General features: G+C 37.5%; 1 protein-coding gene across 1 annotated transcript in view; it reads left to right on the top strand.

The window, feature by feature from the left end:
- Positions 1-2999: 2999 nt before the first annotated feature.
- LOC149261387 (lactoylglutathione lyase-like) overlaps positions 3000-26203 on the top strand; it is an 80919-nt gene continuing 57715 nt past the window's right edge. Inside the window, exons 1-4 of the mRNA XM_089422136.1 lie at positions 3000-3378; positions 17479-17656; positions 17751-17875; positions 18183-18247. Coding sequence (XP_089278262.1) covers positions 3201-3378; positions 17479-17656; positions 17751-17875; positions 18183-18247 — 546 coding nt within the window. The 5' untranslated portion in view covers positions 3000-3200. The remainder of the gene's footprint in view (positions 3379-17478; positions 17657-17750; positions 17876-18182; positions 18248-26203) is intronic.

Here is a 26203-nt window from a genome sequence, read left to right as displayed (position 1 = left end):
TTGTTTGTCAAGTTGTGGTCTAGTGGCAACTTAGAGTGGTTGTCCTGGTGATGACCCAAGTTCAATTGTTGATGATAATGCTTCATGCATAGGCATCAGGGGGACCGTGGGCACTTCGTGTTGAGTGGCATCACTTCCCTCTTGCAGTGGCCTAGTTACAATTGTTGTAATAACATTGAATGTGGCTCTCAATACAATTATAACCATTATAAAGACAAATCCATGTTAGATCTAAATTTTTGTTGGCATTAGTGGGTTTGCTATGTATCATCACATAAGAGACAAGGAGTTAATATTGATATATAATAGTGTGAGTGTGACACAATTACAATTAATCATGCATAAATTAATCTTATCCTTGGATTCGTTATTAACATCAATGGATTAGCTAGCTCTAGTCATATATGTGACAAGACTTAAGATGGATATATATCAATCTATGTATGTAGTTAATGCAAATATAATCAATTAAACATAAATCCATATTACTCTTGAATTTATCATTAGTGTTAACGAATTTTCCACTTCTCATCACATGAATAGATAAGGGTTTAAGATGGATATATTATAGTGTGCATACTCATAAAGACAAAGACAAGGGGTTGGTTGTGTATTTTAATTGTTTATTTTCTTGGATATACATGCACATAAAGAGGTTATGAATCCTCTCCTTTACTTGGGTTATATGATGTACTTTTTGATGTAACGTGACATTATTTCATTAGTGATGTTGATTGAGGGTTAAAACATCCACTAAGTAGTAGTAAAATATATTGATGTTCTACACAATATAAAATATGTCACCGTACCTAGTTTGTATTAAAAAGGGTATTATAAAAACAAAAATTAAAGAAAGTGAAATGGAGAAAACACATAAGTATCTTTAAGTGATGTTTTTCTTTAATAAGAAGTGGAGAATGTATGTTAAGTAAAAATCCGTGGTTTGGGCTTGCAATTATTGTAAGAGAAAAACTAATTATTTCCTAGAGTTCGAAGACATCTAGTACTATATAAAAACCATCCAAAATAACTAGGAGGAGTAATATAGATTCATAAAAGTATTAAATTGTATACAACCAAAGATATAGACCTAATATTATACACACTTTGAAAACACATGCAATTTAACCTTGAGTATCGTCTTCATTGGTTTTGAGAGTGTTTACCTGATTCACTGTCGATGCTTTCATCTTTGAGTCTGGAGCGAGGTGAGTGGGTACTTCAAATTCCCAATTTTAGATGGCCGAGAGGGGAGAATTTCGAGGGACTAATGGACCTCCAAGTAAGATTGAATCCAATTGACAATGCAAGAGCTCGTTTTCATCCTATACTCAATGAAGAAGTTGGCACTATTGAATCAGGATGTCCATATTAGCCACAATTCGAGCATTTAATTTGTCAATCACACTTGGAGATGTCTCGTAGTGTCTTGTAAATCTTTAGTTTGTTCACTTAGGGACATAAGGGACCCACACTCTTACAAGACATCACTAAAATTTATAGTTTGGAAGAGAAAGCCACTTTAAGATAGAGAAAGGGTCTCAACCACTATGGAGAAGACACATCGATTCAAGGACAACTCTTACCTTTACTACCTTCATTGCATAATGATAGCCTTGTTGCACGATTCATTCCTTCAGCTCACACAATATCCCACCACAAACTTGCTATTTAATTACATACACCATATGAAGGGCATCATCTCGTGTTAAACCATATCCGCAAGTCTCATGGATTCCAACCACCTACAAAGCAATTAAATGCATCCAATTTGATGTAAAAGACATTATGGTATTGATTGATGATAAGAATGGAATTAATTAAAATCCCATCATCATTCCTTTTATAACTTCATTAGCAAAGAAGCCCCCTTGAGTATTGTTCTCATGTAACATGTGGAATAAATCCACCACTGATCTAGGTGGATATTGGTGGCCACCCACCTATTCCACTTGGATCCCCACCGTTGTTTCTTTTAGTTTCTTTAATTGTAGCACAACTTACTATTTTTGGCAGTTTTTTTGGGTCCTAAACTTATGGAGCCATTTTGAGGCACTAAAAGATGTTTTTAAGGAAACAGAGAAGCCAGAAAAATCATAAATTGATCTACTGATTTGTTCTCGGCTTCCTCTTTGATATCTTCGAAATGAGGTATTATGAAGCCAAACGAAGATCGTATGCGAAAGTTGTGACCCTGGGAAGTTGATGTATCAATTTACCCAAATGGGGCCCACAATTTTGGCACTTCATCTCCTGGAGTTAGGTTTTTGGATGTTTAGGGATTTCCATTGTTTCTCAATAATAAATAGGCCTTTGAGCCTCACTGTAACACAATTCAGAGGCATCTAGTCGCCACATCTCTTCTCAAATATAAACTACCATCGCCCGAGCTAGTTTATTTCCATTTTTGTATGTAAGCATAATTCAGTTCTTTGATATTAATGAAAGGAAGTTCTATTTTTGCTGCATCTATGAGTTTAGGTGTATATTTGAATTTTTTTGCGTTCTTGCATAATCTAGATCAACCACAGAGATAAAATGTAGACCAACTTAATTTTTTACAAAAAAAAATTAAACCTAAAATTGGGAATCTTGAAAAGAGGTACCATCGTGTTTAAATCACCAATTATGATATTGTGATATGCTAATATCAAATACATAAATCAATTATCACATCAACCTATAAATTTACACTTCAAACCAAATTTGAAATACTTATATGCATATAATGCATTATAAACCACTCATAACTCAATATTATTCTCATCATAAAATTTTATCCACATACATATTTTTACTTTAACAACATATCTTTAATTACAAAAAAAAAATAAGATACCTCTCTTTTACCCACATACATTCTTTTGCTCTTTTTGCTTTGACAACATATCTTTAATTACAAAAAAATAAGATACCTCTCAAACCTGGTTCCCAAAGTGAACGAAAACCACTCTTAAAAGCTCAACCCCAAGAATACGAACAACACAAGGATGGGGGAGCATCCGATGAAAATGTGAGCATCTTTCATTTCAACAATGGAACCATGAAAATGTTTGACAACGAGAGATCGCATTTTATAGAGGACATGTGTCCATCTGAAGAATGTTACATTTAATGCGATGTTTCGACGGGCGGCGGGCCAAGATATTGGGCTAAGGACTCCCCATTGACAAAGAAGCAGCAGCATAGCAGAGCAGAGCATGCAAATGGCGAGGATGGTGATGATGGCATCATCTTCAATTCAGCCGTTGGCTTTGCGTTCTTCCACAGCCCTCCTGCCGGCATTCGATTTCAGAGAAACAAACCGTGCGCGTGTTCGAACCGCATTAAGGCCTGGTGCTCTATCTCGCAGGCTTACCCTGGTGCATATTGGAGCTGGTATGCTGTTTCTTGTATTATTTTTTTTGTTTGTTAGTCTGGATGAAGTGGCCGTTAGTCTTGTATTAAGCATTTTAGGGAGTTCGGGGGCTTGACAGTCTGATTTTATTCCGATTAAGAGGTGTTATTTTAGCCGTGGTTTATTACTTATTATCCCCAAATTTTAGCTTAGGTTTTCATTTTTTGCTGTTAATGGAACCTAAACGATGAACCGAAATTTCTCAACCTTATCCTTTAACCAGGCTCCCGATGAACCCTACGGTAAAATAATAGATTAGATACCACAGATAGAACATAAGACGGATTGCCAGAGCTAGTTGTGCTAAATAGGATTGGAGGTTCTTTTCATTGAATTCTTTGTTTTCTGATAAAATCTTCAAGTAAATTCGGCAAATACATAGAATTTTACCTGCAAAGATTGCATGATGGTCACCTCGCTTGGCGTTCATATCTGGACGTATCGATTTGTATTTTGCCCTCGACTCTGAAGATGTATGGTGGGATTTCTTCTAAAATTAAATCCGATTAAATTTGGCCGAATCCTTTGTGGTTTAAAATGAGTTTAGAAAATGTCTTCGCCAATATCTTAAAATGCGATTAGTAAAATGTAAGCAGTTAGACTTCCATGGCTGAAAGTTCTTAGGCAGCCCGAGACTGTGAGAACGTGGTTGCCTAATAAGCTTTTGAGATCCGAACTTCGCGAGGTCAATTTAAAAAAAATTAATAGCAGGAGATAACTATCTTAGCTGTTGCAAGTTTTTATTACAGTTCTAACTTTTACTAAGGTCTGCTTTGCAATGCCTAGTAGAGGTGATTGATGATTGTAATTTATATTTTGGTTTTTAGTGAAATCGTAAACGGCTAGACTTTAGTGATGCCAAAATCGTAAGCTGGTGGGGCAGGCCAAAACTTAGTTAGAATGCGGGTTCCTAATAAGATCTGTGAGCCTCGAGATTGGTCAGCTCAAAATTCAAAATCGTTTGGCAGATTTAATTTTGATTTATTCAAGTACGCAATGAGCTACTTCAGAAGTTGTTACATTTAATCAAATGGAAGCCAATTCGTTAGTTAAGACAGGCCTCAACATAATTCTGCGTAACATGTTGTTTTCTAACAAGATGGGTTAAATTAAGATTTTCTGACACGATGGGTTAAATTAAGATATAAGAAGTTTATAAGCTAGTTTAAAATAGGACAGGAGAAAGTTGTGTCAACTAGATTATGTGGCACTTTAAAATTGTACGATAGAAGTAAATTTTTGGCAAAAATTAAAGCCTTTTCAGTTTAAACTTAATGGGATACTGATCAAAACCAAAAATAAATATGTAGCAGAAGATAGCAGTCTGTTAATTGCCGTTGCAAGTTTTTATTACAGTTAGAGCTTTTACTAAGGTCTTCTTCCCTGGCTATTCTGGCTGTTAGAGCTGATTTATGATTGCAAAACTCTTGTTCTTTTTAAATAATTTTTTGGCATAATGCATTTCCTAGGAAAACCCACCAGGCACTTCCCCTCATTCCGAGGATGGTTCCCGGGTTGAACCGGATTCTGTAAAAGCTTGAAGCTTTGTCATGTCACTTCTGAGAATAGAACCTAGGGGGGGAGTATAACACCCAATCATAGAAACACATGGGCTGGACTGTTAAATTTAGGATTAACATGTCCTTTGCATAAGTTAGCTACTTCATTAGCCCATTATCAATTCTATTTGACCATAAGCAATCACTTTAACCATTACCATATGACAGTAGCTAAAGAAAGAACATTAAATGTAATTTCAGAAGACAAGCCAAGACAAGAAAACACAATGATATGGCTCAAGCCAGGGAAAAACCCCAAGATGGGGAAAATCCTTGATCAATTCTTCTTCTTATTATTATTATCATATGATCAGCAGAGAGAGAGAGTGTACAATAATATGAATCAAAATAGTCTTGCCAAAACTCTGTTCTGTTAAGTCGGCAGAGCTTACAGCATGGTTAGGGTTCCAAGAAGTTACTGATCATCCTTCTCAATGAGCTGCTCCCATAGCTGACCTCTTCCAGGCATCCAACAATGAACAAGGACTTGAGGCTCCTTGTCAAGGCACACTACAGCTGCTCAGAACCAACAGAATCATGAAACTGTCTTCAAACAAGAGTAATGACCTCTTGATTTTACTGTGGCCTTCTCTCCTTGACAGCGGCTGAGGAAGAAGACTTAAATTAGGCTATTAGGACTCTTCACAAGTGCTTGCAACCTACTGTTGTAGTAGCATTTCCTGTGGCCCAACTCAGAGTATAAGAACACATGAAAATAAACCCCAAACTCACCTTCAGTCTAGCGGCCTGTTCTGATAAGGAAGCCGCACTTGATCACAGTAGAAGCAGCCCTAAATAAGCCTTCGCTCAAACTGCCCTAGGTCTGCGGCTCCTTTTTACAACAAATCTGCACCCAAGATGATTCTTGTCCTCCTTGCCTCAAGCTGCCTCTAGCTTGGTCCTGAAGTAGATGATAAATGAGCCACAGATAAGCCCAGATCTTCTCCATATTGACCTCAGCCTCCTGCCTGAGGAATTCAGCCCAAAACAAATGCCCTAATAATCTTCGTTGGAGATCCTTTTCTTCTGCGGCTATTTCAGAGAGAATAGTTGGATATGGATGTGTGAAATGAGGTTGAGGGCACCTCAATATATACTAGTCGATGGGGTTGAAGAGACATGTCTTTTGGACTTATTGATTGAGCTGACTTAGAGATAAGGCTGACCTTGATAATTTTCGTGTGGGAGAATAAATTCAAAATCCCACTTCTACTTGTCCAAATTTGACGATCTTTAGATCGATTTTGGTCCTCTCGAAAAGAGGAATTCAATGCTGCAATTATCTTTCCCAAAGAAGCTGCCCAAAGTGGAATTTGGCGCTAGTTGCCAATTTTAACATGGACCCAATTGACTTGTTAGTGTAAATCTCTGGTTTTTGAGTGAAATTGTAAGCAGTTAGACTTTGATGATGACAAATTTGTAAATGGCTGGTGTTAACCAAGCCACAGTAAGAATGTGGGTTCTAAATAAGCAAGGAGTTATCTTTGAGTCCCGAGCTTGGCCAGCTTGAATTCAAAATCATTTTGGAATTTAATTAATTTTGAATTCTCAAATTACCAAATGAACTACTTTAGAAGCCGCTATGTTTAGTCAAATCTAAGCCAATTTGTTACCTAAGAAAGACCTAAACAGAAATATAGCCAAGAAAGACTTTATTAAAATCTGTGCAACATGATTTTAAAATTTATAGTAATCAGGGCTATTTTGAACTGTCTAATGTCTTGAGTAAATTAAGGTATGACAAGTTACAAAATAGTTTCAAGTAGAACATGAGAATTTCCTTGAGCAGGTCTTGTTGTTCTTTAAAATGCTATGGAAGAAGTAATTTTTAGTTAAAAAGCTAAAACCTTTTCAATTTAAGCTTAACAGAATGATGCTCAAAATTAAAATGAACCAGCACTGATATTGTTATAATTCAACACAATGGAGCATCTCTTATCTACTGGTGCAAATGGTCCTATGGTTGAAAAAAAAGGCATTGTCTGACTATATGTTTTGGAGTTTTTGGTTGGAATCTGGCGAAACAATTTTTGGTCACATCATGATTTTTTGTTGTTTAAAATGTGTTTTTGAATTCATAAGTGGATTCAGCGCCCTGAAAAATGTCTGGGGCACTTGCATTGTGCAGAGTTGACAGCTCAAACTTGTGATTCCAACAAATTCCCTCCCCATTTCGGGCAAATTAGACTGAAAATTATGCCTGGAAAACCTCCAAAACGTAGAACAGTTAGGCTATGGTGAAAAAAAGTACTTGATCTCAGACATTGAATTATACAACTGAGTCATTTCTTACATTCTTTTCTGATTAAGATTAGTCTATCAAACAAATCAATGTATCTTTACAGGAATTTGCTTTGATGTGGGCTTAACTCATTTGACGCCATAGTGGTTGAATTTTGATGCAGCTCTCTGTTTCCTATAAAGGTTTGTTGCGTACTAGTTATAGCCAAAATTCAATTTGCTTACAGTATGATCTTTTAAGAGGAAATGAAAGACCTTTAAAGAGTGCTGATGTAAATCCAATGAGACAGAGAGGAGAATCAGGGCTGTGTTTGTTTTTAGAGATCTGAAATATAAAATCCTATGCTGTTGTAGGCACGATGGTTTTGCTTTAAGTGATTTTGTAGGACAGGTCGGTACTTATCTGAATTTCTAAATGTCTTTGCTTAAAGGTGCAAGGTTCTTTTAGATTCCCAACAGGTTATGTCACATTAGATGTTCTATACTTGTGTACTAAATATCAAAGCTATCTATTGCTGCATGCCTAGTTTGAATGTAGTTTAGCGTAGTTTCTTGTATTTGAGTGTGTGTATGTGCATGTGCCTATTTTTGCATGTTTTTTTCCAGGTTAATGCTGATTTGCAGAGCAGGGTCTATTTTTAATTTTTTAGTGTATAAATGTCCTTATTAAGTACAACTTAACCTTGCTTTAACATAACCTTCTTTGTGTATTGACATATTATAAGTTATAACCGGTTTGAAATTTGTGATTTAAAATCAGAGCACAAATTCATCACTAGGATTCTGTAAGGGCAGATTTTCATAATCAGCTGCACATATTCATTTTTATAGTTTATTGATTAGAAGAACAAACTTTGAGACATCTCTCGCAGAAGTGGGGTCAATTTTGACAAATATCAACGACTTAAAGAGTTTCACTATAGCATGGATGTGTGCAAATGTAAAAAATGGTACACTACTACTGCAAATGCAGGAACTGAAATAAAGAAGAGTGAGCTAAAAAACATAACAATATTGGGTTGGGGGCACTTGCACATCCAAGTGGATTTCACGTACAGATCCTAAATATTGAGGGAAGACTTTTCCAAAAGATCTTGGTTATGGAAAAGGAGTAGATTTGATTCATAGCTTGATTGATTGATACAGAAATATGGAACCCATTTTTATGCAAACTTGCAAACATAGGGAGTACAACTTTAACTTGACACCCAAGTTACCATTAAGGGTTAATTAGGCCCTCATTACTTCTTGTCACTCTAATTACCTGTTCAGGCCTTATTTTCACATAAGTGGCCATGTACAAATATTATAATGGGATATCGTAATAGCCCAGGATCATAAGTTTATGACCTTAGATTACAAAATAATTAGCTTATAAGCAAAATAGCTCATTTATAAATGATTTTTCTTTACATAACAGAAGTGTTGTATGTCTAGGTGGAAGTTCCCTGTATTCATGAGTTATCCTCAGTTTCTAGCCTTTTATCTAAGATAATTTCTTCAAGTTTAACTGAAAGTTTCTCCATATTGTTCATGTTAGAATTATTACCTGTTTAGCTTGGTTAGTTGTCTCCACTTCACCAGGGTGCACACAGCAGTAGGTTCATGCAATAGTCTGCTTGGGTTGTTGGATGCAGCAGAATGTGAGGAAGTTGCAATTATACAGGGGAGTGGAGGGTGCATACAAGCATGTGTCAATCCTAGTTTCATCTTCAGTTTGCTGCTGTTCAAGGTTTAGAAAGTTCCAGTTTAGTTCAGTGTCCAAGTGTCTTGTTAGTTTGGCTATCAGTTCACTTTAGTTAGAAAACTTGCATGAGGAGCTGAGTGACTGCATAGATCCAAGCTATGTTACCAGGATTCGGATACGGATACGGATACGGATCTGGATCTGCTATTTTTTTGAAAATCCAAGATCCGGATACGTCATGTACACAAAAAGTAAAATATAATAATATTTTTAAAATTAAAAAAATACTTTAGAGCTAAAAAATCAAGTACTCCATGAAACCATCAAACCTTTTTTAGAAAACTGATTGGTAAATATGAAGATTGAAACACTGAAATGATGCATCCTCCCTCATACAAAGTAACAAAAAGGATCATAATATCATAAATGATAACAATAAATACATTTACATATCCTCAAATGGATCTATGTCTTTTGCATATTGCAACTCTACATCATGAATAGATGATGGGGGTCCTGGAATGTAGGAAGTTGCATCAATAGGCTGGACTGGTGGTGGAACAATATCGTCAAGTAGGTTGAGGTGAGTCATGGCATTCAGTGTCAGGTTCAAGTCAAAGATCTCAGGCTCCACATCCCACATCCTGCTCGGACCTTTTTTATACTCTAGTTCAACATGTGATAGAAGACGGAGGTTGGAATGAACATAAACAAGATCCTCAGCCTTTGCCGCTCCCAGCCTGTTTCGCTTCACTGAATGGATGAAGCCATATGTACTCTAATTCCTCTCAGTTGATGAGGAACTAGCAACCTGTGATAACAACCTGGTGGCTAGAGTAGAGAAATGAATACTATCCCCACCATGGAAGCCCCACCAAGTAATAGGATCAAGATGCCCTCGATCATCCATAGCTACTGGATCTGAAAAGCTACCAGTAGACTGTACAAACCCTCCAAATTCTTGGCAGACTTCCATTGCAACTCCTATATCTCTATAAATTTTCCTCAAAGTTGTCTTATATCCTTGTACCACTTCAAAATCCTTGTTTGGTGCTGTTCTACCAGGTAAAGACAAAATTTTAGAATGATAGTATTTAGGGTGCAATGCATATTCCAAAAGGTATAATGGTGTGGTCATTTTGTTCCACCTTTCTGTAACGATGTTCTTCACTAAATAATAGAATGTTTCATAAGGGTCATTTTCACTTATCCTGATAACTTCCCTTATCCTCTCCAACATACTATCAATGTTTTCATAAACTTAACCCAAGCAAGGTGTATCTGTATCAAATGCCCTGATCAAGGTCAAAATTGGTTCAATGAACCGTAGAAGGTATTGGACCTTGTCCCACCACGCATCATCAAGAATGATGGACTTGATTTTTTTCCCTCTATCAGAAGTGGAAGTCTTCCATGATTCCCAAAGAGGGTCAATGACCATTGCTTGTAATGCTTGTCTCACCTCCACAAGTTTCTTTATGACAAGAGTGTGGGAGACAAAACGAGTTTAACAGCCTACAAGTTTCAAAAAGTCAAATCTCAAATGAGAAACCATATACAAATTTGTAATTAAAAATAAGAATTTCCAATACAAATAATATTGATTAAAAAAACTTAAAAGTACCTTCAGTAGCTCTAACTTTGCAAAACCTCGATAAATGGCTTGGGATATTGAATGATTTGTTATGAACATTTGGATTTCTTTTGATGCTACATATATTTCATTAATCCATTCAATCTCACCAATCTTGGCAGGCATAAAGTTCAATGAATGTACTGCACATGGAGTCCAAAACATGTGATCATATTGACCCTCCACAATCAAACCTGCAACTTTACAAACCTGTGCGTTGTCTGTAATGACTTGGACAACATTATGTGGCCCCACACTTTCTATTGCATCAATAAGAATTGTGGATATGAAAGATGCATCTTTCTCTATTCCACTGCAATCAACAACCTTCAAAAACATTGTCCCTTGGGGGCATACTGCAACAACATTAATTAATGGATGGTTTCTTTGGTCTCTCCATCCATCAGAAATGATGGACACACCTGTTTCTGCCCATGTATCCCGGATTGCCTATAGCTGTCTATCCACAGATTGTCTCTCTGATGCTAACAAAGTAGTGCAGACCTTTTCATATGCAAGGCTTTTGTACCTTTTTGGCGCTTAATTAACAACCTTAATCATTTGTTGCCAATAAGGGGAACGCACCAAATTGAATGCTAGCTTATTTGCATAGATGCAACGAGTTACATGTTCATCGACTATGTCTCTACCTTGATTATTGAAAGCTGTTTCAAGAGGGCCTAGAGTGGGCCTTTTATTAGTTGTGGCAGCAAGCCTAGATGGCAATGGAGGCCTAGTTGTAGAGCTTTGCACAGGGTGTTTTCCCTTAGCAAGCTTCCTATCAGCAGCTTCTTGCAAAGATGCATATTATTTCATTTTTCCAGAACTCAAACCTTTGCCAGCCATTTGCATCTTTTGGCCTGGTGCATACTGGCATCCCTGTGTTAGTTTGACCAGTGAGATGGGCCTTCACTCTAGTATATGAACCATTTTTGATATCTTGGCATTCATTGCATTTCCATTTAAATGAACCACCTCCGGGATTTTTTCCAATAATCTCCACATATTGCCATAGAGGAGATTTTGGGTATGTTTTGATGATTTCCCCTTCACTCTGCTCATGTTGTGATGGTTCCATAATGATAATGGTCTATAGGCTATAGGTTGCCTAACTGCATATAAAATTCAAATTATAATATATTATCAATATACAATTAAAAATTAAAATACATAATGATAAAAATAAAAAATTGAAATACATTAAAATTTAACAAATAATTTTGAAATTTTCTAACACTTCATAATAAAATAAATATAAATGAAAATACACAATTAAAATACATCATCATAAAATATTAAAATCTGAATGGTTGAATATTAAAAATTTAAATACTACCAATATAAATCAATAAATGACAATTATATTTATAATAATCATTATATAATATAATTATATTTATAATAATAATTATTATATTGTATAATATATACAGTTATAACTTATAAAATGACCCTTATAACTTATAAGTATCATTGCACCAATAGCCAACTAAATAATAAAATATTAAATAATGCAAATCGGGATTTTTTCAACCATATGCATATCGTGATTTTTTTTACCTGGCTAGCCGTCTGAGTTGCTTGGTGGGTGCCAACAATAGCTGTCTGCCGACAAGCTTGTGCCCACTGCCAAATGGAATAGTCGTTGTCTGCTGTGCCGAATGGTCGAAGAACAATCGCTGCAGCTGTCTACGGTGTTTGGAATGGTCGAAGAAACTATTTTCGCTGTCTGCCGTCGCTGTCTACCCACTGTCGAATGGTCGAAGAACAATATATAATCCCTGTGGCTGTCTGCGGTCACGGTGTTTGGAATGGTTAGATTCAAAGAACAATGAAATATAATAACATTCGACTATTTTAACTTTTCGCTGTCTGCCTTGTGGTTTTGCAGCTACTTTGTTCGAGACTTATAAAGAATGGTGCTGCCGACAACGAAGAGGGGCCTACTTTAAACTGTTTAACCTAAAAGTTAAAACCGCAAGTCAAACCTAAAGTGTTTTTTCTGTTTCATTTTGGCGGTTCCGGCATACAATCTCGGGATCTGTTTCGGGCTAAGTTACCAGAAAACGGATACGGCAAATTTTCAAAAAATCTGGATACGATACGGCAGGAAACGGCACACACACACACATATATATATATTTTAAAAATAAAAATTTCATATTACCATTCATATTTCAGAATCTAGATTATCATCTATGATCTATCATGATTCATCGTCATCAATTCAACATATGCCATAAACATTCAACATTGTCAACATCATTAACGATTATTAAAACATTCATGATTCAAGTTTCAAGTTTCAACATATCATCAAGTTTTTGTTTCAAATTTCAAACATCAAGTTATCAACATGACAAGTTACACGGACACCATCATTACCAAAATTAATAATGCATACTAATTACTACATAGTACATACTACAAAGTACAAAATGAACTATGACTGGCAGTCTACTATCATTACTCATAAATTACAATTCATATGGTTTTTCAAAAGTTTAAAAGTTGAAAGTTCAAAAGTTGAAAGTTTAATTCTCTGTAAATTTAAAAGCAGCTCCATTGAAATGGACATGGCAAGAATTTTGGGTGATGTGATGTCACTGGGGTTCACTATATCAACCGCTCCTCTGGTTTATTTTTGTTTTTCTGCTAGCTTTGCTTCTTGTTCCAAAATTGTTAATTTTTTATGTAGGAAATGAGAATCAGTTCAACAGATGGGCTTCAAATAACTTTTTTTTTTTTTCTCTGCAAATACTAAATTCTATTAACTGTAAGGCAAAATATTTTTACATAGTGTCGAGGCTTGAAAGCGCTCAACAGAACATAACTGCCCCTTTACAAACAGAAGCTGGGGAGACCAGTTACAAAGATCAAGAAACCAGATAAAAGACATAAAGAGTGACATGTTTTGCCGAGAAAGAGAACTGAGCCAGCACATAAACACAAAATCAATGCAAACCAGCACATAATGTGTCACCAAATCCCCAGCTGGAAGCCAAAAACAGTAGGACATTAGCGCTGAACCCTGACCGTGAGCCTGAAACAGTAGCCGAAACAAAAAAAGGAGGCAGTCCCAGGTGGCGCTACCCCTCCTTTGCCGTGCCATGGTTCTTCTCCTCAGCCAGACCTGCACCACCAGTTCTCAGACCTTCATTGCCGCCCAAGTCGCTGCCAGGGATTGCCATGGAATGGCTTGCTTCACCATGAGTCCCTTCCTCAGCAGCAGGTCCTGTATCTTCAAGGGGAGGAAGATTTTTGAGAAATTCCTCCTGTTCAGACTTCTCATTTTTCCAATTCTCCAAGCTGTCTTTGTCCGTGGAATGCTCACTGCTTTGGGAAGGATCAGGAGCAATGCAGGCCAGAGGGGAGACCTGATTTTCCTCTTCCGAAAGAATAATGGTGATGTGAGCAGTAATAAGGGGCCTGTGCAAATTACTTTGAAATTTAAAGTGCGTGGTTTGGAAGGCACTGTTCGGAATAGGCTTACGACCAGAGCTTAAAGATGGCCCAGCTTCGTGGACGAGGGGGGGATTGAAGGGTTCCAGCGCAGTTTCCATAGCATGACCGGCTGGGGGATGCAAGCGGCTGTCACGACGCCCCCCTGAACGATGCCTCTTGCCCGAACGAACCATGATGACAGACAGGAGGTAGGGCGCAGATAGATTATAGACAGGAGAGACAACAGAACAGAGTCGGTTGAGGCGAGAGGGATGCCCAACAGAACTTGCAGACGACAACACAATACAACCAATGCGTAAATCCAGAACAGGGGAGAACTTACCCTTGATAATGTTGGCTTGGAGCTCGCGGCGGTGAACCAGAATCAGTCCATCACCAACAGCCTCCGCTAACCAGGTTCCGTTGCCGAGCGACTGAGCATAAGGCATGATAAAACCGCTGTGGAGCAGCATGATTATAACTGAGAGAATGTTGCGTCGATCAGCGCAATGCATTAATGCGAATCCGCCAACCGATCCAGCATTAATACCTTCCCCCTGCTCGCATGAGGTTAAGTCCCGGGAAGCCACGCTGCTCTGCAGCTGGCAGTACCGGACTTTAATTCCCTGCATGAGAAACATTAAGGGTGATGGTGCCACTCGCATCCGGGAGGCTTCAAATAACTTGAACTGCAAAGGTTTTGGTAATTTTTTGTTTAAAATCCCATCATGGATCATGTTAGAAGCATCTAGAAATCGTCCTATCTGGTGGAGTCAGCTGCTACATTTATTTTACTTGATCTTCTTTCCTTGGTTCCAAAATCCACGGACAGGTGTCAGGTTCTAGTGGAGGATTCCAGAAATGGCTACATGTCCCATAAGGGTTGGATAGAAGTTTTGCCGTGAAAGTTTGCATGTGATAGACAAAACTATGTGCTTGCCTTAGCATATTTTGCCACAAAGCCTTACTTTAAGACAGCCAAGTATAATTTCTTGAGTGTATGACAGTGTTTGGAAACTTATTTGAAATTTTGAGCCTCTCTATATATACGAGACAAAAGAATGTCCCTCATTAAGCGAGAAATCTCAACATGTACATGCTATGCATGGCAAATAAATATAGTGTAAAATAACAAAATACCTTTTGTAAACTAAAAGTCGAAGACTTATAATCAAGCCACATTAAAATATATACGCTAAAGAGTTTACATAAGATTTGTAAGCAAGTAGATCGATAAAATTTGAATTGTGCCTCAAAGAAAAGCATAATATATTAATACATCCAAAAACAGTAAAACAGGGTTGATGAAACTTCAAGAAAATGGCAAGTAGTTAACTTTTTTTATATAACTCCAAGAACAGGTTTGAGGTTTCTCAATCGGAAACCAAGAGAGTGAATTTACTAACTTGGAAAGAACTTCATCGGGAACAAACACACGTTAATCAAAACTACATGATGGCATAGAAGTTGATAAATGACAAATGAAATCACAGTTAATATATTCAAGTATGCTCAAAAGCATATTAAGAAACTGGAAAAACAAACTTTAGGAAGCACATATGTCATAAACCTGTGGTTGAGATTTCAAGGTCACAATAGGTTAATGTTAGCAGAGCCTCGGAACTCCAGCAGCATAGATGCAAAAGCAGAATCAAACACAGGTTTGTGTGATGCAATTCAAGAAAGCGTGTTGGGAGACAAAAATATGGGTTTTGCAGCTTTTGGTTGGCCTTCAAATAAAACGAAATAAATCTGGTATTTGCGGACCTCAAAACCGTTTTTTTGCTGTAAAACGTTTAAAATTTTTCCAAATACGTTTCAGAATTTCAGAAAACGTTTTCAAAATTTTAAAACGGCACGTTTTTTCTACAAAAACGCCGTTTGAAAAAAACGTCCCGTATCCAAAAACAAAAAACTGCACCAAAACGTTTTTCTGGCGTTTTTCCGGCGTTTCGTTCCCGGATCCGGATCTGAAACGGGAAAACGCCTTTTTGGGGGTTAGGGTAGCCGTTTCCGGCAACTTAGGTTTTGGGAGAAGATTTCCATTTCCATAAAAGTGAAGAACTGCCACCGTGCTGTATTTCACACTTTTCCAGGCGGATCCGGATCAGATCCATGGATCCATGGATCTTGGCCCTCTGCCTGCCGGATCCGGATCAGATCCGTGGATCTTGGCCCTCCGCCTGCCGGATCTGGTAACATAGGTATTTGTTGTAGCATGATTTTCTTGGGCCTTGGGCCATGGTATTTGCTTATTTATTCACGAATTTGTATCCTTATTCTAAATTATAATGTTAAAACATAAAACGTAAATGCTTTCTATTAGAGTTTCAGTATAATTTCCTGGTATATATATACTACCACGTTTTCATATTTCTTGATTTTACGTTTCCTTGTTTCATGATTTTTGGGGGTTCAAGTTTCCAGCATCTTTCTGTTTCAGACATGCATTTCCCTTTCTCCGAACCATGCAACTTAGCTTGAGACATTGAACTTCTCTCACACACAGAAGGCTAAGAGGAAACCAATCCAGAGGTTACCAAAACAACTTTATCAGAATACCTAGCACATGATGCTGGCATGAAAGTGTACCCCGGCACTCAAATGTACCAATACACAGAACTGCATTCATTTGCAATGAACTGAGGTTTATTTGCATGCTTGGGTCACCCTTAGCAAGGCGTTGCCGACTTGTAATTAATAGTTGTTTCATTCTGTTTTTAATGTGCATTAAAAATTTGTTAAACATAAATTTAGGAAATGACCCTAGAGTCATGAACCCCATTTTTTACCAGGGTGCCAATGCTGAACACAGTCGCTCGTTTGGCCCATTGATCTGCCCTCTCATTTAAATCTTTGTTTACATGGAAAAATAAGACTTTAACAAAGGAATTCACTTATTGCTTGATTCTAGAGATAATGTTTTAACACTTTGATCCTGTGGGTAGGATTCTAGAGATAATGTTTTAACACTTTGATCATTGCTTTGATGATATCATGGAGTCCCCAAGGACTGATAAAGTTCTAATACCTGTCTCCTAAGTGATATAGAGACAACACCATAGAGCATATGTTTCAGCCAAATTGTTTGAGACGTTTCCTAGATTGCATGCATAAGAAATTATTGGAGTTTGAAGACTCCCACCCACTCCTGCTGCCCTTTAGGAATATTTAAACTTGTGAAGTGAGAAGTCATAACGAACAGTTGTGATTCCTTATTTATTAATAGGTGATTAGTTATGTAACAAGTTTAGACATAAAAAGGTGTGAGTGAATATAACTAGGAACTTCATTCTTGATGTCATTTAACAATTTGAAAAACATCAGCTGAATTCATTGATAACAAAATTGAATCAGATTTCTAGCATCACATTGGGGAAATGCTCTTTCCACTTTTTTGATTGTTTTTTGTCTTTCTCTCCTTTTCAAACATGCTTTGGCTATTGAAGTTGTTGCTACAGATTTCCATTGGAGACAAAGGTATATGCTTGTTTCTTATGACCTTTTTACTTTTCAGGTTTTCAGCAGGCAAGATTCTTTGGAGTCAAAACATCAAATAATGTGAGGGCTGAAGGAAATATGGCACAAGCAGATGCCGCGGTTAGTGAGGAAAGTCTTCAAGAGTGGTCTAAAAAGGATAAACGCAGGCTACTGCATGTTGTCTATCGCGTTGGGGATTTAGACAAAACTATAAAGTATGCAGTTATATGAAATATCCCAATATAGTTCGCTTTCCTGACATTACCTAATTTGCTTGGATGCTTGATTTGATATTCCATATAATTGCAGATTTTATACTGAATGCTTGGGAATGAAGCTTCTTCGAAAGCGAGACATTCCTGAAGAAAGATACACAAATGCCTTTCTAGGATTTGGTCCAGAGGAGACTAATTTTGTGGTGGAGCTTACATACAGTGAGTTTGCAGTGTTGTGATATATCACATATTCAATATCTGAATTTTCTAGTATTCTCAAGATCTATGTGTTTTATTTTAGTATTCTTATCCTTATGCTTGTAAAAGATAAAATCAAAACCTGCAATTTCTAGTAATTTAAAAGTTCAGTTACTTGAATACACATGTAATTTGATTCTGTAAATTTGCGTTGCATTTTAATACTCTGAATTCTTAGATGGGTTAAATAAATTTTTTAAATGGCTCATCTCAATCATATCCACATGAATGTGATCCCGTGATTCACTCTTATGTTGCTTTTTGGCAGATTATGGAGTAGACTCTTACAAATTGGGGACTGGTTTTGGTCACTTTGGTATTGCAGTTGAAGATGTAAGTTTCTATTGACATGTAATCCTAGGAAGACCTTTTAAGGCCGTTGTCGGTATCTTATAGATTGTTTCTAGCTATGTGCATTAGAATAATGGAACTCTTCTACATTTTTCTTGAACATGTTTTTCTTTTTATTGTGACTTTCAATTTTCAACATCCCACAACTTTGCAACTTGTACCTCTGCTATTTCATTCCTTGTATCTTCTAAGTTAATTTTTGCACAACCTGATGTCTGCTTTAACACACTTTTCTGTACCTAACCGCAATATCTCTAGTAGGTATTAGACACTGTACATGAGCTATTTTGTCTGTGGTCATGATTTTGTAGTAAGGTTATTTTGTAGAAAGACCACTTTTATATATAATAAGGGCCTAATCACTTTATTAGTTGCTTAAAGCTTAAAGTTATGGCATTGTTAGAGTTTTTGCATCATTATTGCTATAACTAGGTGTTCCCCCTTCATTGTATATCTGATATCATTTTATAAATACAATCAACTAGTAACTGGTGTTTATTGGAGACTTGTTCCTCCATTGGTCGGATTTGTAGGTGCAGCCTATCCCTGGGTGTGCATGTGCCTCCATTGTTTAATTGCCCCTTTTTTGGTTCCTGTTATTACTTTTCTATCTCTGTTGCAAGGGTAATTCCATTTAGTTACAAGAAAACTGCAAGTTGGCATAAAAAATCATTTAATTTTCTCTCATGCTCAGTATCCCCTTTTTTTCTTACAACAAAAATGAGAATGGAAAATTGACAAAGGGGAAATCTCAGTATGTGGATACAGCAATGTTGCAAGAAAGGTTCAAAATTTTTGTAGAAGAAATAAGAGAGATGATGCAGCTCCTAGCCTTAGGCAAAGTTCCCATGGAACCTGGTCTAGAGTTTTCCTTCCATATTATGAGGGCTCTGAGGAGGGGCTAAACCTTTTGGAATAAAGGGTAATACTCCTCCAAGATCACTAGGAACACAAAGCAATTACGGATACAGTTTGGACTGATGCTCTTCCAGTCTCAGAGGGGTGCCCTTAGGATATATCATTGGTGCTTGTTAATTATTAAATCTGCATATAGATCAGGCCCAAACAAACACACTGTGCTGCCCTTTAAACACCCAGAAGCACCCAAGAGCATTAATTTACAATGGATTAATCACTTGCCCTCTTACTCAGTGGCTTGCTGAAATTGGAATATTTGCCCAGAACTCACCTTGAGTTTTGTTGTTCATCCATACCTTGCTGAAAATAGTCCATTAGGGCGCTCCTTTGATGAGACTATAGCTGTTCATGCATGAATGTTTACAAAAACAGACATAATCTGCTATCTTGAGGTGCACTTCCTTCACAAATTCTGCAGTTCTTTTCAAACTGTAACCAAAACCTGCTGTCAACAGGCTGATCTGAGCGCTCGTCTTCCCAAAATAAAACTGATTACTAATTATGATCATGAAATCTGAGTTGGTAATGTCACCAGAGCACAGTTTTCAGACGTACCTGTTGTGGTACATGCATGTACTGACACCCAGAGTTCACCAAATCAAAATAACCTCCCCACTTGTTTTTAGTAGAAGTAAAAAACTTTAAGGTGCTCACCCTTGAAGGTAGTGGCAAAGATTAGGATAAATCTTTCTAAGCAAGGTGCACTCCCTAAGCAGGCCCTTGGCAAATTCTATCCCTTCAAACATGCATGCAAAATCACTCTGTAATATCCCTTAGGGTAAAATTTCCCTTAGGGTTGGAAAGAGCACATGACAAATCTGCTAGAGAACAAGTGAAGATTGGAGCTTTCATTAGGCAGGCACCTACGTACTAGTAAATGGATCAGCTAGTACAAGAGCTAAGGGGTTGTAGCTCCCATCCAGGAGAGTCTGGAAAACGAGAGAGGGTTGTAGCCCTCTGCAGGTAGAAGCCTGCGTACTGGTATAAGACTACACCAATATAGAACTATTGTAAAATGAAGTTTCTTATTAAAAGAAGATAGAGACGACTTGCAGCAGGTGGTTTTCACCCACATTGGGTTTCCACCTTATATCATGGTGTTCATGTGTGCTTCTTGTGTGTGATGATCTGTTATGTTTTACTGCACCTGGTTACTGTACATATGGTTAATGAAGTTTTGATGCACTAACTAAAGATCAACCTTTAATGGATTAACTGAATCATAAGTATTTTGGATATACGCTAGTTGCATTAGACACAGTTGCGTATACACGCGGGTTCCCTTAATTGAAGTAGCGTATATGTATCTAAGTATGGAAATGAAAAAGTTTTATTGATTTGATAATACTGATTCACCCCCCCCTCTCAGTATTATTTCCAACAATTGGTATCAGAGCAGGTCCTTTGGTAGAAGCTTGCTCGCTTGAAGGAGCCGTGGAACTATGGGAAAGAAGCTTAAGAAGAAAGCACCTAAGAAGAAGAAGGCATCTCAGAAAAACTATGACAGTGGGTGTAGTGATTGGGGAATATGTGGAAGAAGCACTTCAGATTCAGAATTAGATTCAGAATCATTTCAGAATGAAGATGAACTATCAGGTATGAATTTGTTATCCTCTGATGTTCCAGCTATCTTTCCATTTGAAGGTGATGTAAGTGATAACGAAACAACTGAATGTGCTCTTATGGGTGAGCAAGAAGGATATCAAATAGAGGCTGAATTTAAAAGGCTGATGGACAAAATTAGAGATCAAGAAGATCTATTGAACATAAAGGATGGTGCCTTCAAAGAAGTAGCTACTAGACTAAAGGCTCAACAAGAGGAAGGAAGCAAGGTAAGGAAGTTATTCAAAGACAAATATCAAAAGTTGCAGGACGAAGTAACATCACTAAGAAATGAAGTCAATGAAAAGAGCACAACAATCAAGAAACTCAGAGATAGATCCAGTTATTATGAAAGGCTTGAAGCTACGATCCTCTCACTAAAAGAAGATTTTGAAGAATCAAAGAAGCAGAATACAGATCTACTCCAAGCTATTGAAAAACAGGAAAACGAAGTTATCAGCTTAAAATCTCAGCTGGAATGTGCCTTCAGAATTCGTCAAATGCAGCAGGATCTGAATGAAGAACAAGAAAAGGAGATTCTCAAACTAAGGCAACAAATGGAAGAAGGAAGAAAGTCTGAAGAAATTTTGAAGAAGCAATGTCTGGAAAAGGAAGAACAACTTCAGATTGAGGTAAATATCTTAAAAGGTAAATTAGAAGAAAAGGATAAACTGTTGCGATTTCAAGATAGTACTAAAGCCTTGGATGATATTCTTAGTAGTCAAAGGTCTCCTGCTATCAAGACTGGTCTTGGTTTTCATGAATCTGTTGAAGGTGAATCTAGTTCACAAGGTGAGGCAAGGAACTCTAAAGAGAAATCTAAAATGATCAACAAGGAGATGAGAGAGATGAGAGGTCAACCCCATCAACAATCAAGGAAAGAGATTCTTCAAAGAAAATCTTTTACTCCTAACTATGGAAGTAATAGTCGGCCATTTACTCAGATGAATAATATTGAATGTTATGAATGTCATAATCTTGGACATGTTGCAGCTAGATGCAGAAGAAGAATGGTTCAAGATCATCACGCAAAAAGATCATCACATTCCAGGTACTTTAATGGATATTGCTTTGCTTGCAATATGTTTGGTCACAAAGTTACTGATTGCTACAAAAGGAATATGAAACATGTAAGATGTTATGCATGCAACAAGCTTGGACATACAGCAAAGGAATGCAGAAACAAAGTACGGGCACCATACCAAAAGAAGAAAACATCATCACGCTTGAAGATATGGAAGAAGAAGGAAGTACAGTCAGAAAGATGTGGCACAGCACAATATAATCAGACACAGCACAGCACAGACATAACAGACTCAGGGGGAGCTGAAAGTGTAAAACTTCAGTGTCCTAAATCTCATACGCAAGTTTCATAAAGTGAAGTCGCGTATATACGCGAGTTAGACACTGCAAAGTTGCGTATATGTCAGTCTGAGGAAAAGCAGTGGGGACAGGCTCAGAAAAAGGGTCTGATATGACTCAGTCCATTATATGCTCTATTGGTTAATTAGTTACAGTCTGCTGAGGATGTGTGGAAATGTCTTGATACTTGTAAGATGTCTAGAAGTGTTTTGATCCTAACTTGATGATGATGATGTCTTGATACTTATTGCTGAGATATGCATGATCAGATCTAACAGTAAGCAGATGGCACAGGTTGAGGGGGAGCATATGCCTTTAATAATGCATTGTTGGCATTATGGTTAATAGTCCTTGGTGATGATGCTTATATGGCTAAATGATATATCTTGCTATGATGTGGTTATGAGTTGTCCATGATAAAATCTCATATGATTCTTGGGGTTACATAGTTGATGTTCAGATCATATTTGTGGATTGATTCTCAGATGGTGCATATATGATGCTTACATGGTGATCTTCATAAGGATAAGGAAAAGTACAAAGCTTGAATACACAACTTCATTACTTGATGATGAGTCTCTCATATGCTGCTGTCGTCATGTGCATAAAGATCATCTAATACAGTTATGATGCAAGATTCCTATAGTTCTTGGTGCTCATGTGGATGAGGATTGTTGATGTTGATGATATTGACAAAAGATCTTGAGCTCAAGATACATAGTGCTGGATACATGAATGATTACTCTAAGTTGCAGACATGATGATGATGAGTTCTTACCTACATGTTGATAGGTTGATACTTACATATGTTGATGCAGATATTCCCAAGTGATGATACATGGATGATCTTGTTGATAAGATGGCTATGGTGTTTTACGCATATGATATAATGTGAATGATTTTATGATGATGAGTTGATATCTATATGCAGACATACTTTGTCATAGGACATTTACAGGTTGCTGATTTGGAAATGGTTGTACGCGAGTTTCATAAGGAGTATCCGCGTATATACGCTTATTTATGTGGATACAGTCGCGTATATTTTAATATGAAGGAAATTAGTGGGCCAAACTTAGAATGAGAAGAGTCTGATATGGGCCTGACAGAAACCATCTGGCACAGGTACAGAGGGAGAACATGATTGCTGGTCTAGATGCTGTTGACAGATGCTTATGGAGCAGATCATACATTGTGTATGATAGTTGCTAATGACTATCATAGTCTTATCTAGATGTTTGGTCTCATATAAAGGTCATATCAAGACTCATGATGTAATAATGTGTCTCTATCTATTGTAGTCACTTGATGAAATCTCTTCTGGTCACATGATGTAATGATGAAATATTTCAGTCATGTATTTCTTTTATTATCAAGGTCATGTAACGGCCTATGTTGGTTTCCCCACTATGCCTGGGATGGATGATGTAATGTTCTTGTTTTATCATGTGTAAACTTTTGATGTATCCCCACTTGGTTGGGTGGATGAATTAATATTGGTATATCCCCACTAGGATGGGAGATGGATGTATGTATGAGTCTTTGGTGATAGGAAGGTCATTTATGATAGAGTCATGTTCTTTCCTGTAGAACATCTTTTTGCAGACCTTGCTTACAGTCAGGGGGAGCATGAACATCACATTTCAGCAGAGCAGAGACTTCAGCATGTACTCAAAGGGAGCATGGATAGATTAGTACACCTTGGCATATACAAAGGGGGAGCTCATTCAGAGATTTCAGCAGATACTCAGGGGGAGTATGGACAGCAGAATGTTTATCAAGGAAAGAGAATATCTTGGTCCACCCTTTGCCCTTGATGTCAAAGGGGGAGAGTGAGTTGGTGTTGTTGCCATCAAGTCCAAAGGGGGAGATTGTTGGCATTATGATGCATGTGTTGTACTTGATGGCAACCCACTCATAGAAGAACATCTCACTTATATACAATCAGATGAATCTACAGAAGAGATATCAGATGTGACATAATCAAATGACAAGTCCTTAGTATGACAAGTTAGCTTTGCCATCAAGTCCAAAGGGGGAGATTGTTGGCATTATGGCTCAAGTGTTGTCCTTGATGGCAACTCACACAGATGTCAGATAATAGTGCAGCAGGTCAGTAGCAAAGAGTTGATGATCAGATTACAAAGAATGAAGAAAATATATATACGCAGGTTCATTGTGACCTAGCCGCGTATACACGCGGGTTAGTCGTTGAAAAGACGCGTATGCGTATACACGCACTTTCATGCAAGAGAAGGCGCGTACATTGAGTTTTGGTCCATGGTAGTTAGTCCTTGGTATTTGAACCTAAGGTTTTGGACCATAGTATCTCATCAGATGTGTTGATCCCAAGTATTGGGTCCATGGTATTGGTTTGTTATGGTTTTGGACCATGGTATTGAGCAAGGCCTAAGACTATAAAAGGAGAAGAAGATCATTAGGCAAGGGCATTGAAAAAGTCTTGAATATCTGATGAATGATGAGATCCAGTATGCAGGTTATGGGTTGATGATGCATTGCTTGATCTGAGCTAAGGAGGGATCTCACCGGTTGATGGAGAACAAGATCTAAGGATAGATCGGGATCAAATGGTTTGAAATGAACTATCTCTATATGATTGATTATGTTTATTCTAGATCTGTATACTGACGCATGTAATGATCTGAACTGGGTATAACTTAAGTTTGAAATCGCTGCAAGTCATGATTGAATATTTATAGATTTGTACGCGGGTTGGCTTTGGTGTAAGTGCGTATGTACGCGGGTTTGGTTCATTGTAGTAGCGTATACCATTTGAGCTATGATGTCTGAAGTTACAGGTGGTTCTGGTTGTTGATGAGTTCTGATGACAGTTTAATGGTGTCAGTATTCTGCATATCCTGTTTGATTGACTGTGTTTAGCTTCAGTATTGATGGATGAGAACTAATATTGGATCAGGATCATAATGACTCATATTTATGTGATCTGATGGACTAGATCTGGGTGCTAACACACATATTATCCTTGTATATGTAATATGTCTGAAGTCAGGAAGTGCATCAAGTTATACGTAAGTAATTGATGACATATACGCTGGTTCACCTTGGTGAAGTTGCGTATACACGCTGGTTCAGCACTTCCAAGTAGCGTATGCACTCTGATGCATGATTTTGATGATACAGTTGGTTCTGAATATTGTTGCAGAGTTCAGTGTTATGCTCTGTGTTCTGGTGACTGTGTTGTTGACAGGGTTTTAGTGTTTCAGTGATTCAGAAATTGATGATGCTAGTATTGATTGTTTTGTGCTTCAATGATATTGATGGGTCCAGTATGAAAATTGGATGAAACGTGGCCTTCAGATTATAGTGTTGTGCTTCAGGAGTATCCAGTCTGAAAATGTATGAAAAGTGGTCCCTGGAGGGTGAACGGAGATTGTAGGCCGGCGCCTACGTACTAGTACATCAGCTAGTACAAGAGCAAAGGGGGTAGTAGCTCCCTTCCAGTAGCAGCTAGAGAACAAGTGAAGATTGGAGCTTTCAGTAGGCAGGCACCTACGTACTAGTAAATGGATCAGCTAGTACAAGAGCTAAGGGGGTTGTAGCTCCCATCCAGGAGAGTCTGGAAAACGAGAGAGGGTTGTAGCCCTCTGCAGGTAGAAGCCTGCGTACTGGTATAAGACTACACCAATATAGAACTATTGTAAAATGAAGTTTCTTATTAAAAGAAGATAGAGACGACTTGCAGCAGGTGGTTTTCACCCACATTGGGTTTCCACCTTATATCATGGTGTTCATGTGTGCTTCTTGTGTGTGATGATCTGTTATGTTTTACTGCACCTGCTTACTGTACATATGGTTAATGAAGTTCTGATGCACTAACTAAAGATCAACCTTTAATGGATTAACTGAATCATAAGTATTCTGGATATACGCTAGTTGCATTAGACACAGTTGCGCATACACGCGGGTTCCCTTAATTGAAGTAGCGTATATGTATCTAAGTATGGAAATGAAAAAGTTTTATTGATTTGATAATACTGATTCACCCCGCCCTCTTAGTATTATTTCCAACAAATC

The sequence above is a fragment of the Pinus tabuliformis genome, chromosome 6 (assembly GCF_031772625.1).
Source record: "Pinus tabuliformis cultivar Carrire ecotype Pingquan chromosome 6, CPIR1, whole genome shotgun sequence".
Classification (NCBI taxonomy): Eukaryota; Viridiplantae; Streptophyta; class Pinopsida; order Pinales; family Pinaceae; genus Pinus; species Pinus tabuliformis.
Note: the sequence above shows the minus strand (reverse complement) of the source record. Positions and strands in the feature narration are given on the sequence as shown.